General features: G+C 48.7%; 1 protein-coding gene across 1 annotated transcript; it reads left to right on the top strand.

Moving 5' to 3' along the window:
• The first annotated feature begins 7,451 nt into the window (after positions 1–7,451).
• On the top strand, positions 7,452–8,799 carry LOC149912710 (uncharacterized). Its single transcript, XM_090131348.1, has one exon. It carries the CDS (start codon positions 7,530–7,532, stop codon positions 8,436–8,438), a length of 909 nt encoding a protein of 302 aa, XP_089987474.1. The 5' UTR covers positions 7,452–7,529; the 3' UTR covers positions 8,439–8,799.
• The last annotated feature ends 5,058 nt before the right edge of the window (positions 8,800–13,857 follow it).

The raw sequence follows: 13,857 nt of genomic DNA, 5'->3' as shown, positions 1-13,857 counted from the left end.
AAACTTTGAGCATGTTCTTTTTTTCTTGCTCAAAATTATTTCTATTGGAGCCAGAGGGCCAGGATTACCATTGATCATTACCATCTCATTGCTGATAGTCCCCAGTGTGTTTGTTGGCTGTCGCCCCAGGTAAACTAACATTCAAATATCTGATTGGAATACTTCTCCTTCTTTCCTGAATTTCGCCTACTAAATTAGGGCCAGAAAAGTCTGGTTCTCATTCTGCATGTGGACATCATCCTTCCTAGGGAGCCCACCATATATCTGACAGGGGCTGAGGATGAGCTCTGAAATATCTGTAGGGCTTCACCAGTATAGAAGCTGTTACAAATCCCTGAATATGCACAGTTCGCCGTCTCTTCTAGCTCTCAGACGCTGGCTTGGAGCAAATAGAACAGACAGCTTCTCTCCACGAGGGACCTGAGAAGAAAGACAGAGCTATGAACTTTCAGGGACTCACACTTGAAATACAATGTCACCTTCAACAGCTCCTCCATATTCTTATTAGATGGCAGTTCCCTGCTGCATTGCAGGATGCATTGCAGGATGCATTGCAGGATGCATTGCATTGCAGCAGGGATGTGTACCCTGAGAAGTGCTTTGACAAAGTGCCATCCCGAGGGACCTGGACAGGCTCGAGCAGTGGGCCCAGGTGAACCTCCAGGGTCAAAGTGGGCAGCCCCCACTATCAGTACAAGCTGGGTGTTGAAAGAATAGAGCACAGCCCTGCTGAAAAGGACCTGGAGCTATCGATAGATGCCTGGACATGAGCCAGCAATGTGCAGAAAGCCAACCGTATCCTGGGCTGCATCGAAAGAAGTGTGGTCAGCTGGGAGAGGGAAGTGCTCCTGCCCTCCTGCTGGGGAGACCTGACCTGGCGTATTGCATCCAGGTGTGGAGTTCTCAGTACAGGAGAGACATGGACCTGTTGAACCGTGTCCAGCGGAGGGCTGCAAACATGATCCAAGGGATGGAGCACCTTTCCTTTGAGGACACGCTGAGAGAGCTGGGGCCGTTCATCCTGGAGAAGAGAAGGCTCCACGGAGACCTGATTACAGCCTGTCAGTATCTCTGCGGGGGCTATCAGAAAGAAGGGGGCAGACTCTTTATCAGGGTTTGCTGTGATAGGACAAGTGGACATGGTTTCAAACTAAAAGATGGGAGATTTACATTGGTCACAAGGAAGCAATTTTTTTACCGTAAGAGTGGCGAGGCACTGGAACAGGGTGCCCACAGAGGCGGTGGGTACCACGCAGGATCTTTGGATACGTTCAAGGTCACACTGGAACAGGCTCTGAGCAACCTGATCTAGCTAAAGAAGTCCCTGTTCATTGCAGGAGAGTTGGCTAGATGACCTACAAGTGTCCCTCCCAACTGAAATGATTCTATGATTGTGCATGATGGCATCCTGGGGAAATACATTTATTAAGTAAATTCTAGAAGAAAATACATCCTGTATTTACTAAGGCATCTACCCACTTCAGTTCTTTTCCACAGGAAATACTAGGATATCGTAAGGCCACACAGGAAGAAAGTAAACTAGAGGGCCAGAGAGAGGAACTCAAACATGCAGACCAAGTGAGTAGTATCTGCTGGAGTACTTAGTACTGCCTCTTACTACTTACACTTACGTTTGAGCAGTGAACAGAAATATGACTAGGTAAAGTTTCTCAGACTCTCTCATCTTTCCTAGCCGTCACCTGGGTTTCCTCTGGCTCCAGAGTGCCAGGTGCCTTTCTGAAACAGGTGGCGTTGGTCTCAGCCTCTACCCTCCATGCTCGTTCCACCTCATGTTAACACCAGTCAGCCATGAAGAACACGCCAAATGACTTTGTCCCTCAAGAGCAGTGGTGCACAAGAATTTCTGCCCGAGGTCCTGGAAGCCTGAATTCTGCGACAGAACGAGAGGACCTGGAGTTGTTGTCCACTGTGCCTTGTGATCTGCTGGAGAAAAGTAACAGACCCGGATTGCAGATGTGCCTCTCCCAGCGGAGTGGAAGGCAAATTGCTGAGGACTTGTGGCTCAAACATACAAACAGGCTGGGAAAGATCCAGGCTTGACTTATGACAGCCCACAGATTGCAGTGATGACGCAGGTCTGAGATCCAGCTGGGATTTCAGCCGATGGGTCAGAGTCTCAGCACTCCTACAGTGCCCCTGGGGCACTGAAACAGGGCTACTGGGCCCTGACACTAAGGATTTCTAAGTTTCTTCTGGCTGGTTTTTGTGTCACGCCAGACCTTCTGCACCACATACTTTTCAAACACCACTCTGACAAGAGGTATCTTCATTTCACATTACTCGTGTGGCTCTTGCATGTGCCTTTCAGAAGAGCTGGGAGGATTTTCAAACTAATAGTTTACTTTCACACGCCTCTTGCCAAAATGAGAATTATTCCTCCCCTCTCTGCCCTTCGTTTACAGACTGTGTATTTCTTCCTGCACTTTTTTGCAAGGTAGAACTGAAGTATGGTGAGATATGAGTGAAAAGTGTCTGATTTATTCCCAAAGTCCGTTTAGAATTGTCAGAGACCAGGTATTTTTTATAATCAGTGTGTTAACTCAGCACACTTCTCCTGTTGATTTGTAGCTGCATGAATTCAGCCCTTCTATAAACTAGATCGTAATATCTTATAGCACACAGACATAAAATGAGGAATCCAAATTGGTAATCACACGTTAAGAGCCTATTTTAGTGATTTGCCCAGCATCCCCCAGCAAATCTGCAGCAAAGGCTGGGGAAATCAGCACTGACACAATTTATGGACCATCTTTTCTTTTCCACAAGGCCTTGATCACTCAGCCTCTCACCTTTTAAAACACTCCTAACATACGCACCTAAAGACAGTCATCTCCACTGCATCTGGTACAACCAGGGCAAATATTCCTTTCAGGGAGGGGAGTATATTTTGCTGACCATTCATTCTATACCAAGTAAGGTGAAAGATGCTTAAAATCAGCACCCCTTATCTTCAGCGTTTTTTACAGCCCTAAACATGTGCTTTGTGTCATCCCTTGTCATGCGCACTGCCAAATCAGAAAGCGGTGTCTCCCAGTGATACGCATAGGGATGGAACTTCTACACCTCTGCTCCATCGGCACAGGAAATAACTGAAGGAGGAGCAGACAGCTGTGCTGAAGGAAGGAGAAAATATGCCGATGGCACATCTCTGGCTAGACTCAAGATCGGTTTGATATGTGTGCTGGTGGGTCACCAGCTTTCCTACTGTGACTTTTTAGGGAAAAAAAAAATGGGAGGTAGAAGAAGGGGGGTGGGGGAGGAAAGAAAAGAAAGGAGGGGGGGGGGGGGGGGGAAATAATAAAAGAATGCTTAGCATCATCAGTCCTGTATCCTTCATTTCTCTCCTGCCTTTTTCTCATGCAGACTCCTTACTTTCAATCCCATTTGTCTCACTTTAGTCATCCCATTACAGAAGAGCACTTTGCTATTCATGACTCCTCAGCTGCACTCCTTTCACTTAGCCTCCAGCTCCCACTAGTTCCCCTGTCCCACACCCTTCAATTCAGCTTCTTGGGCTTTTCAGCTCTTTTTCTCTTCCCAGCTCTCCCTAGTCCAGTGATCCAATATCAGCCAGTTTCACTCTTCATTCTCATTTTTCCCTATTTTCTCCTTTCATTTGTTCCTATGCACTTCTGTTACCTTTACTTATTGGCTTCTAGTCACACAGTTGTCTTCTCTACACCACCCCAGCCAATGCTTCCAAAGTCTTTATCCAGTCTCAGTCTTTCTCTTCTTCCCTAGCCCACAGTAATTCAAAATTTACAGAATATTGTGACAGGGCATATCTATCCATTCCCATAATTTAACTGAGCTGCTAGCAAGCTTAGAATCACTCAAAATATGGAGGCTTGCTTTCAAACTGGCAAGAGACAGGTGCACAGAGCAAAAGGGAAATGCTGGTAATCCTGAGTAGTCAGGGTCTATGTGGAGTCTGTGTGGAGTATGTACGAAGACAGGCTGAGGGAGCTGAGCTTGTGAAGAGAAGGCTGCAGGGTGACCTCGTTGCAGCCTTTCAGTACCTGAAGGGAGCCTAAAATCAGGAGGGGAGTCAACTCCTTGAAAGGATAGATAACAGCAGGACAAGGGGGAATGGTCTGAAGTTGAAGGAGGGAAGATTTAGGTTGAATGCCAGGGAGAAGTTCTTTACTATGAGAGTGGTGAGGTGCTGGAACAGGTTGTCCAGAGCGGCTGTGGATGCCCCATCCTTGGAGGTGTTAAAGGCCAGGTTGGATGGGGCCTTGGACAGCCTGGTCTGGTATGAAATGGGAGCTTGGTGGCACTGCCTGTTGCAGGGGGTTGGAGATTCTTGAGTGGTCCTTGAGGTCCCTTCTACCCAGGCCATTCTGTGATTCTGTGAGTCTGAGGTTCAGATGCTCTGCTGTAATAAAAAATATCTGCAGAAAAAAAATAAAATTCTTGTTGTTACCACAAGCAGGTATACAGCCTGTGACTGTTGCCTGCTGTCCCAGTAAAATGGTAGTGCCACTGTTAGAAACCTCACGTTAGCTTTGCAGGAGCTTTGGTGGGCTATTAGGGTTGTTACCGTCTTGTGCAAATTTTTAGTGCAAACTGGAAGTCAATACCAGGCGTTTTTTGTTGCAATGCATGTAGGTTCAATGTGGAGCAATAGCAAAGACCTCAAAAATACATGCACAGGCTGAGAACGTAAGCTACAAGACTAAACAGCTAAACTTTGGTCAGCTTCTGCTTACTGAAGAGGTACTACCATAAGAGCTGGGAAAGAATACAGAATAGAACCAAGAAGCAGTCCAACAGCACAATAAGGGCACCTTACGTGTCCTGGGGAAGTTACATCCACCAGCACTGCACAGCATACAGTCCCAGGAGCTGAGCACAACGGCTTACAACGCAACCTGAGGGGCAGTCTGACAGAATGGCATCTGATGCAGATGAAACAAAGGTGTGTCACTGAATTCTTCCGTGTGGAAACAATGGCATCTGCTGACATTCATCGACATTTGCTGCATGTTTGCGGAGACCACAAAGTGGATGTGAGCACAGTGAGGCGGTGGGTGGTACGTTTCAGCAGTGGTGACAGCATCAAAGAGCAGAGGTGTATCGGTTCTGTGGAGCTGATGGTGACTATTTCTGTAAGAAGAACTCAGAACACCTACTGAACTTTGAGGAAAAAACAGGGGCTTCGGACCACAAGACACGTTGCTTGGTTGCAGTAATACCTGCTCATGAGCAAGCGCTGTAGGGAAAATTAAAATTCTGTGAGAACTGGTATTTTAGAGGTTTGCTTTAAGAAATGCTTCTTAACGAACTGCTTTTTCAGTCAGCTAATTTTTGGGGGGAACATTATCAATCTCCACTTGCATATACATTCTGTGCTAATGCTGCACTCACAAGTTGTGTTGTACAGCCAATAAGGGGTGTGAGGTGGCTTAATAAATGGCCGGTTAACATTTACAGCCATGAAATTCATCAGCCTACGCTACGGCTTGCATCACCATACAACTCCTCAAGACAGCAATGCACTATTCCCTTTGCAATGGGGCAGGGGGCAGTAGGTGGTGCTAAATGTGCGTAGGAAAAGTCTTGGAAATCCCATTCAGCTTCACCCTGCAAAAAAAACATGTACCACACAATCATAATAAATGCCATGTGAGCCTTCGGTTCCATTAGAACTTCACAGAGAGGCCCACCGTGTGTCTGCATGTCTGCTACGGGATGTTTTTGGAGTAAAACAGTCTCAGAGGCAGCCTTTGTCCAAACGCTGAGGTCGACATTGTTTCTCTGGCGCCTCTGTACAGCCAGTTGGAGGCACGGACTCAGGACAGGTAGCTAAACCCCTGAAGACTTTTAGGAAGCGTACAAAAGCACAGGACTATGACACAGATATTCAAGCCTTTGGAGACAGCAAACTTTATCCACAAATTTATTTCTAAGGAGAAAATTGTGTCTTTGTTCCCATTCCTATCAGTTTTCTAAACCATTCTCTTACCGCGGTGATGGCGGTCTCCTCCTTTCTTGAACCTCTTGAGATTTCTGGTATGTTTTTGCATTTGTGTAGGACGAAAGTAAATAAACTAAGTAATCTATACTTCTCTGATCCTGTCACAGAAAATCTAAATGTTAAAAACCGAACTGTGTGACCAATCAAAATATCACGATCTCAGTTTCTCCAGAAGAGAGAATTTCCAAACAAAATTACTACGCTGCAATTAGATGGATCACCAGGGGAAAGCAAGCAATACCACCATGAGCTTATCTTTAAGCAGAACATCTTCCAGTCAGAAATCCCTTAGCTTTCCAAAACGTGTGCCCCCCTTCTTAATAAAATAAAATGTTGGTAATAATAATAAAAAGAAAACTTATCTTCTGTCCTACTTCCTGAGAACGGGAATGGGGCTGTCTTTCTACAGCCTCAGAACTTGCAGCAGCGGAGCTGTTGACTGCAGTGCCACGTTTTCTCTCATCAGGATGCAGAAACTTTTCTGGTATTCTCACTGCCTCATTACCAAGTTTAACCACCAGAAGTTCACTGGCGTGGCCTAATTCCTTTTCTAAGAGCATCATACGTTCAGCAAAATCTGTGGATGTTCTTTGCTTATATGAAGGTTAATGGGTAGGGTCAACATAAATGACCCACCAGAATGTCTCTCTCTTGCAGTGATCTTGATTGCTTAAAGTCTACTCCCTTAAAGATTATTGCTTGGAGTCTGTTCCCTAAGCACCATGCTTTGAAGTTCTCCAGCAGTTTGCACTGGGTAGAACAAGCCAATTAGTTAACCTGTCCTGTTGCCTCAGAGGAAGACATGGGTTTTGCTGAAGGCAGCCCAGTGCTGTATGGATCTGGAGATTTGTCACGGCTGGGGCCATGTGGGAAGACTCGGTCAAAGCCTCAGACACTGCTGCAAAGTGCCAACAGGGAGCAGACACAATATAGGGAATGGAATGGACAAAGGCACTGCGGAAAACCCGGATGCCATTGCTGGGATTGGAGTGCTGCAGATGACGCTTGCCCGTTGTGACGTCACTGGCACCGCTCCCCTACGTGAGGGATAGTGACATACGCAGCAGGGGATTGTGACCTCTTGGCCCTGGCTGCCTGTAGCCGGGCACAGAGTCTCTCACTCTGGCTTGTGCCCGCACTCCAGCCGAGCGTGTCCGTGAGGTTTGGAGCGAGGAGCAAGGATAGCCTTGGTGCTGGTCTCGTGTTCTGGGAGCTGCCGACAGCCGCTCTCAGTGCTCGTCCCCAGAGCCACTAGAGCTTCTTCCCCGCCCTGCCTGGCTCAGGCAGCCGGGGCACCCAGGAGGCCGCAGCAGCAAAGGGAACCGGTAAGGGGACGCCTCACCGGGGGCGGCCCAGCTGGGAGGGTTTCCTTCCTGAGGGACCCGGGCACTTGTTCCTCCGCTGGCGGGCTCAGCGAGTGACCGTGGCCTCTCTTCTTCTCCTAGCGTGACCCCTGCTGCTGCAGCAGCGGGGTGAGGAGCAGCCCCTCATCCCCTTCGCACTCCTGTCCACCCAGCAGCTGGACAGCATGGCCACCGAGCTGGACCGTCGCTGTCCCATTTGCCTGGACAGCATGGATGATGCCAGCTACACGATGCCGTGCCTGCACCAGTTCTGCTTTGGCTGCATCCAGAGGTGGGCTGAGAGCAGGCCCACGTGCCCCCTCTGCAAACGCAGGGTGGAGTCCATCCTGCACTCGGTGCGTGCCGACGACAGCTTTCAAGAGGTTGTCGTCGGACAGCAGGAGAGGGCCAGAACAGCACCCCGCCAGGCAGCACCAGCACAAGAGCCACCAGCGGTGCCCATTTCCCGCCAGCCTCCAGCTGTGCTCCGGCCCCTGCTGCCCTGGCTGCGCCAGGAGCTGGGGCAGCTCTTTGGGGCTGACCACAGGGCAGCCGCTGCAGCACAGCGCCGCGTCATCTCTGGCCTGTGCTTCTTTGGTCTGGACGGGGGAGCGCTGACTTTGTGGCTGTTCGGCTCCCTGCGAAGCCAGACCGCCAGCTTTGTGCGACGGCTCGTCGTGCAAGCTGCATATGTGTGCAATGGGCTGGTGCCACCCACTGGCCGGGAGGCCTCCCGCGCTGCCACGGGACAGGAGGGCAGCCCCGCAGCTGCCCGTGGTGCAGCTGCCTCCCAGGCACAGACACCTGTCTCCGGTCCACGACCCTCCAGCAGCACCGGCGAAGACAACATTCCTGTGCCCTCAACCGCTGCCCTCAGTGAGGGGCCCAGCCAGCCTCCATCCCTCCCGGCTCCATTGCAGACCAGCCAACAAGCAGCCCAGGAGGAGCCGGGGGAGGCAGTGCCGGGTCCCTCCAGCACCAACAGGGCCAGGGAGCGCTCACGCAGGGCGCCTCAGCGAGCCCCGAAGAGGAGGGCCCACGACTCTGAGGCCCCTGCACCTCCTGCCAAGAGGCCACCCCGCCGGCAGCGCTAGGACACCGCCCCAGCAGCTGGCGAGAACAGGGCCGGGCCTGCAGCTGGGGCACAACCAGCTGTCAGACCACAGAATCACAGAATGGTCTGGGTTGGAAGGGACCTCAAAGATCGGCGATCTCCAACCCCCCGCCACAGGCAGGGCCACCAACCTCCACATGTAGCACCGGACCAGGCTGCCCAAGGCCCCATCCAACCTGGCCTTGCACACCTCCAGGGACGGGGCATCCGCAACTTCTCTGGGCAGCCTCACCACTCTCCCTGTAAAGAACTTCCCCCTGACATCCCACCTAAATCTTCCCTCCTTCAACTTCAAACCTTTTCCCCTTGTCCTGCTGTTATCTACCCTTTCAAAGAGCTGACTCTGCAATAAAATTTCAGAAAAATCTCCGTGTTGCTACCAGTGCCTTTGTCAGCGCTGTGCACGGGGGAGGTCAGACCTCTGCTGGGCCTGGAGGCCTCCCACGCTGCTGTTACCGTTTCTTTAGAATCGGTGGGCCACAGAATCACACAGAATCACAGAATCGTAGGGGTTGGAAGGGACCTCCAGAGATCATTGAGTCCAACCCCCCTGCCAAAGCAGGTTCCCTACACCACGTCACACAAGTAGGTGTCCAGGCAGGTCTTGAATATCTCCAGAGAAGGAGACTCCACAGCCTCCCTGGGCAGCCTGTTCCACTGCTCCGTCACCCTCTCCGTCAAGAAGTTCTTGCGCACATTTGTGAGGAACTTCCTATGCTTCAGTTTCTGGCCGTTTCCCCTTGTCCTGTCTCCACACATTGCTGAAAAGAGTCTGGCCTCGCCACTCTGCCCCTCACACCTTAGATGTTTGTAGACCTGGATCAGGTCCCCTCTCAGTCTTCTTTTCTCAAGGCTAAACAGACCCAGTTCACGTAGCCTTTCTTCACAGGGGAGATACTCCAGGCCCCTCGCTATCTTTGTGGTCCCCCGCTGGACTCTTTCCAAGAGATCCCTCTCTTTTTTGTACTGGGGAGCCCAGAACTGGACACGGTCCTCCAGATGAGGCCTTACCAGGGCAGAGTAGAGGGGGAGAATCACCTCCCTCTACCTGCTGGCCATGCTCTTTTTAATGCACCCCAGAATGCTGTTGGCCCTCTTGGCCACAAGGGCACACTGCTGGCTCATGGCCAACCTGTCGTCCACCAGGACACCCAGGTCCGTCTCCGCAGAGCTCCTCTCCAGCAGGTCATCCCCCAACCTGTACCGGTGCATGCAATTATTCCTCCCCAGATGCAAGACTCTACACTTGCTTTTGTTAAACCTCATCTGGTTTCTTTCTTCCAAGCTCTCCAGCCTGTCCAGGTCTCGCTGAATAGCAGCACAGCCTTCAGGTGTGTCAGTCAATCCTCCCAACTTCTTGTCATCAGCAAACTTGCTGAGGGTGGTCACTATCCCCTCATCAAGGTCACTGATGAAGATGTTGAACAAGACCGGACCCAGCACCGACCCCTGAGGAACACTGCTAGTTACAGGTCTCCAACCAGACTCTGCACCGCTAACAACAACCCTCTGTGCTCTGCCAGTCAGCCAGTTCTCAACCCATCTCACTGTCCACTCATCTCTCCCACACTTCCTCAGCTTTGTTATAAGGATGTTGTGGGAGACAGTATCAAACGCCTTGCTGAAATCAAGGTAGACCACATCCACTGCTTTTCCCCCATCAACCCAGCTAGAGACAACATCATAGAAAGCTACCAGGTTGGTCAAGCATGACCTCCCCCTGATGAACCCATGCTGACTACTCCTGATAACCTCCTTTTTTTTTTACAGGTAGTTTCTTTTTCCATTTGGAAAGTTGTCTTCATTGGGTACCTTTGAGTTATCTAAGAGCAAAGACCTTGAGAGCTTTTAAAGTGATTTCAGAGTGTAGCTTCTAGCAGGAGTTTTGAAGGAAAATGCCATATGATTTCTTTTTTTAAAGCCTGCAATTTGCTGTCTCTCTCTGTCAGGTAAGCATCTTGCAGCACAGCAGGAAAACATCTGGAATTCCAAGGGACTACTCTTACCTGAAGGATAGAACAGAATTTCTCCCAGGGACACCTTTTGCTAAGAGCCCACACTACGGTGTCAGCTCTTCCTGCTCATCTGCCTACTTTTCATTACATTTAAACCATTCTGGTAACTGTATGGCTCTGTGGCAGAAAGACATGAACTAATACTGCTGTCCTTGTGACTCAAGTACAAATATGAACAAATTAATAAGTATGCATACTGTTTGTACACCAATATGAGGAAAAAACTGTAGTGTCACTAATGAAGCTAATACTACTTACTGTTATACTGTTGCCCCTTATCCTTAACCTAGCTACGCTACATGTCAATACAAAAACAGAAAAAAATACTCTTCCAAGTCTAAAGAGCTTAACATTTAAGACATAGACAAGCAGCAGTAAGACATTTTAGGTATCGGTGTCAATATGTGTGGTCACAGCACACCACCAGTTTCGTCAGTGTCAACTGTATAGTTTTTATTTCCTCCCTAGCATGGAGAAAACTCCTCTATGAAAAGAACTAGGAGCAGAAGAAGCTATGACTCAGGAGAAAAGTAGTGATTTTGTCTGATTATGCAGGGATGGGATTAGAAAAGCCAAAGACCATTTTGGGTTAAACTTGGCAACAGAACTGAAGAGCGATGAGAAGGGATACTACAGGTAGCTAAAAAGCAAAAGGAAGGCTAGGAAAGGAGTAAGCATCAACCCATGGTGACAGAAAATATGAAGGCCAAGATAATCGATGCCCTCTCTGCTTCAGCCTGAAGTGAGGCAAAACTGGCATTCAGGAATTCCAGGCCTCGCATATCAGAAAGAAAGTCTGGAGCAGGGAAGGCTTTAGCAGAAAGGGACTTTCTGAATTTACTTATTGGCCACTGGGTGTCACTGCTACTCCACATGCACACTAATGACGGCCGGTAATTGCAGTGACGGAACAGGACGCTCAGCTTGCTCAAGGCAGGTGTTTTTGTTAAAAGAACCGGGACGGCTTGAAGAGGGGTGAAAGTAAGGTGGAAAAGAATACGGTCTTTGAAATAAAGCTTGCCCTCCGTGAAATAAGAATGGATTCAGAGAAGAGCACAGGAGTTTAAGGGGCCATAAATGCTAAGCTTAGTGTGAGGACTCTCCTCTGTGGAAAGAAGAACAGGCCTGGAAAGATGCACAGTTCAGGGGACTGTAGCTTTGCTGTGAGCATTAACCAGTATTTGCACTCCCGTGACAGGACAGGTTGAACAAACTCTCACTCATTTAAACTGCCTCCGTGGTATTGCCTTGTGTGGGTTTCTCACCATCAGTGAGATGCAGCATGACCCTATTCAAGCACAGCTCTAAGTACTGTACCAGCCTACTTAGGCCATGGAATAAACAGCCCAACTTGCTGCTCACAATTCTGCCATTCCAAGTGACTGCTGATGTACTCATGGGACACTTCTCAGCATCATCACTTCCCCATTCCTAAACTATGATTTGCCACCTTCCTCTCTCTGAGCTGTCACTCAACAGCAGCCAGTCTTCAGCTTCAGTGTCATTAGTCTGAGCCAGCCCAACCTTTCTCTCCAACACCACTTGTGTTTTATTTATGTACAGTCTCTGTTGGGATCAGCACTCTCTGACAAGAATGATTAGCAATAAAACCTAAGGTCCTGCATACTATTTGTATTCGAAAAATAAAGGAAATGGGGGGGACGGGGAAAGGTAAATCTATCATTCCATTTCAAAAGGTGGCTCAATGTATACCTATCATAGAGAAGAAGAGGAGTTAAGAAATGAGAGTTCTAGCCTAAATCCCCACCCATCTCAGCAAGCACTTCAACTGTGTTTTTTCAGCTTCTTTTCTTCCTCCAAACTAGTATTCTGTGCCTGGATCTGACTTTCCGAGAAGTTGCTGCCTGTGCCGTGGGTGGGTATGTCAGGGCGGATGCCCCTTCTGTTCCAGCTTTCTGACTGCATCAGGGAATGCGAGGCCATAAAACAAGGGCGGTGACCACAGCTTTCCTGAGGCCCAGCCTAGCTATGACATGCTTTGCTGAGGGTCACTTTGCAAGTGAAGTTCAGGCCAGGGGGCCCTACAGGATTGATCGGTGCTACCAAAATCTTGACCCTCTCTCTGATGCACCTGATGGTTTCTCCCTGTTACTCTGAGAGGTCAGACCATGCCTCATTGCCCATACCTTCCACTCCCTCCACCTTCTTCATAGCAAGTGGACAGCTTGCTGTGGGGAAGGCTGGGGACTTTCCACTGGGTTGGGCTGTCAAGTCTCTGCATACACTTTGGCTTGCTGTATATTTCCTTTGCACTTACCAATGTAAGCTGAAAGAAGCTTCCTGCTCCTCCTGTCTGCAGAAATGAGGACAGCTTTCTGGCTCCTTGCAGCAAGATAAAGGAGCTATGCCCCAGCTCCATGTGCCAAGGGAGGGCTCTGGTTGTGAGGAACATCATGACTCTTGTTTTTTCTTGAATGTCTCCAAAGCATAAAAACTCTCCCAGTGTCACATTTAATGTTCTACCTCATTCAAGAGTCAAAACAAAAACCTGTTCTAGGCAATGCTAAGATATGGAGCTGAGCTAGGGCTACAAGGGTTCCTCAGCTCCTGAAAGGTGAATCCCCAGCTGCTGCTTGTGCTCTGTTCCCTCCTTGATTTTGTAGGAGATGTGTGCAGAACAGCCATCTGCCCTTGTTGCATGGGGCCTGGAAGTAGAAAAAGCTGCCATACTGTGTAGCTGCAAGAGCATGAGAAGGTGGGCTGCAAAGATCTTGTACTCCCTGCATTCACTAGACATGTTGGTTTCTCAGCAGAATTATGGTCCCATGGCACTGGCAGAAAGGAAAAAAGCAACTAAAAAAGTAAAGATCAATTCTGCACTTGGCCTCTGCAAAAAGGGGCTAAATTCCCTCCTCTTCTTAGTGAGGAAAATACTCTAGAAAGTTCTTACAGTGTAAGTAGGGAGACCAAACTATAGGACTGTGAGAAGCATACTCATGTCCTGCCTGGTCCTCCAACACAACCACAATGTCTCTGCAAATGGTATTACAAACCCTGTGAATTTTCAGTAAATTTCCATTTTGGAAAATAAGTTTCTGAGGGTTCAGAAATATGCAGACTGAATACCATATTTGAACACTTCCGTGGATTTTGAAAAGCTGAGATGGGAGGAATGGCATTTACCAGCTAGGCAGGAAACCAGCTTTGCCAAAACAAATAAAAGTCTTCAACATAATTAAAAAAAAAAAAAAAAAAAAAAAAAACCACCTGTCCTGACTCCCAGCAGCAAACTGAAAAGCACAAGAGCAGGTTTATAGGCAGCTAAACTGTTTCATTTTGTTAGAATTGGCCTTTTAAGTTATTTTAAATGCAATGAATGGATATTTAAGTAATCTTCTTTAAAAAGGGAACTGAGACATCTGA

Source organism: Phasianus colchicus, chromosome Z, assembly GCF_987193195.1.
Source record: "Phasianus colchicus chromosome Z, bPhaCol1.hap1.1, whole genome shotgun sequence".
NCBI classification, from domain to species: domain Eukaryota; kingdom Metazoa; phylum Chordata; class Aves; order Galliformes; family Phasianidae; genus Phasianus; species Phasianus colchicus.
This window is presented reverse-complemented; position numbering and strand designations above follow the sequence as displayed.